The following is a 1,750-nucleotide window of genomic DNA, read 5'->3' as shown; positions in this document are numbered from 1 at the left end:
TATATATTATTTTTAGTAGGCCGGGACAAGAAAACTCCGTTCGAAATTCATAACTCCTTCATCTGAACTCCGATTCCGTCCGTCTTTCCATCGTTGCACTACTATCGCTGAGATCTTCAATTCTCATTTAGATCACTAAGGATAGGTATCTATCTACCTTAAATTCACTATTCACATTGCGCTGGGTCGCGATGGGTCGTGCTGGTTCTGTCGCGAAACTTCGACAGGTCATAACTTCTTCGTTATAACTCAGATTTCGGCATTCTTTATATATTCGGAAACCTCGTTTCAACTACTACAAAATTATCCATAAATATAGGCTTTATCTAACATTTCATTTTGACGCTTACTTTTATTCTTAATTAAATTAAGACATACAATTTAGCACATAACACATAATACTCAAATAATACACTTATATTATTTCAAAACGGGTTACAAAGGTTAACCTAGAATATTATACCAACATTAATGACAAGCCCAGAAACACAAGCGTTACACCCAACCCTTTTTATTACAAATTATTTCTTTCAAAAACATTTTCCAAAAATTTTTGGATTCTAGTTTTAGACTGGATTCACACAAGTGTTTCTCCAATTCACTCAAATCAAGGCTCTAATACCAACTTGTAACATTTATTAATTTCATTCACATTTTACTTGAAAATTACATAGACGTAGCGGGTAAACGAGCAACAAGCTGTGCCGCAACCCCTTTTTGGATGGCAAAACTAATTCTTTTAAACACAACATCTATAGATCTTGAAGTCATAACATTACAATGCATGACCTGTTGGACTCTATTGAGTAGATCCATAGCTTCTGGAGCAAGGAAACCGAAAGTATCAAATGCAAAGGGTATAAATGTGTGTTGATTTCCCATGCACGCTTTCTCATGTTTGCCACTTTTCTTGATGCAACTTTAAAGCAGCTTGCCCCACTGTGAAAACTCCACTCCCCAAGCCCACAAGAGGGGAGACCCCTGTTAGATCCACGCATGCATGTTTTCCTCCAGCACATCCAAATACGAAGACATCTACTGGTCTAAGTGTTGATCTTCCTTCCAATAGGTCAGTCAGAAAGTTCACAGGTGCCTCTTTCTTGGCAGAAACCTCAACGCATCTAAATATGTCAAACAGAACATCCCTAACCAGATCGTGTCGATACTTGAAACCCGGGAGCTCTTTACAATGAACTGCATGCTCCCTAAACGAGTCCAAACACTCCTTACGACAAACAGGGCAAGTCTCGTCAGCCGGAAATAAAGGGATCATAAGGCGATACTTGAGGATGGCACGATACTCCACTAGCGACATATGCTGGCCAAGACCGTCAATAGGAATAGTCATAAGAAAATCCTGAGCATGTGGGGCCCTTAGACACTCAAAAATAGCTATCTGCCTAATCGTCATGTCGAAGTGAACTTCCATGTCTTGGATAATTTTACTAAAAAGGGCACTCGCCAATAAATGTTGGGCTTTTGGAGGGGTGTGTCCTTATTAGTGAAACCGCTAAAGTCAAAGCTCGGAATCGTATCATGAAGACAGACCAAAGCACAAACATAATCTGAATCCATACCACATACGCCGCTATTTCGTAGGATGTGGTCTTGTAACACCCACGATTGAGCCCGTGAGGCAACAAAAGCATATGAGGAAGCCTCTACTGCTGAGTACAGCCCCAAACCACCAAATTTAATTGGTAACGAAGCCAGTTGCCATTGAAGGTCCCCAAAGAACGGACCCCTACAA

General features: G+C 40.3%; 1 protein-coding gene across 1 annotated transcript; it reads right to left on the bottom strand.

The window, feature by feature from the left end:
* Nucleotides 1–892: 892 nt before the first annotated feature.
* LOC145047002 (uncharacterized) lies at nt 893–1,411 on the bottom strand. The gene has a single exon (XM_078995255.1). The coding sequence runs from the start codon at nt 1,409–1,411 to the stop codon at nt 893–895; it is 519 nt and encodes a 172-aa protein (XP_078851381.1).
* Nucleotides 1,412–1,750: the final 339 nt, after the last annotated feature.

The sequence above is a fragment of the Lactuca saligna genome, chromosome 5 (assembly GCF_052625555.1).
Source record: "Lactuca saligna cultivar CGN05327 chromosome 5, ASM5262555v1, whole genome shotgun sequence".
In the NCBI taxonomy this organism is placed as follows: Eukaryota; Viridiplantae; Streptophyta; class Magnoliopsida; order Asterales; family Asteraceae; genus Lactuca; species Lactuca saligna.
This window is presented reverse-complemented; position numbering and strand designations above follow the sequence as displayed.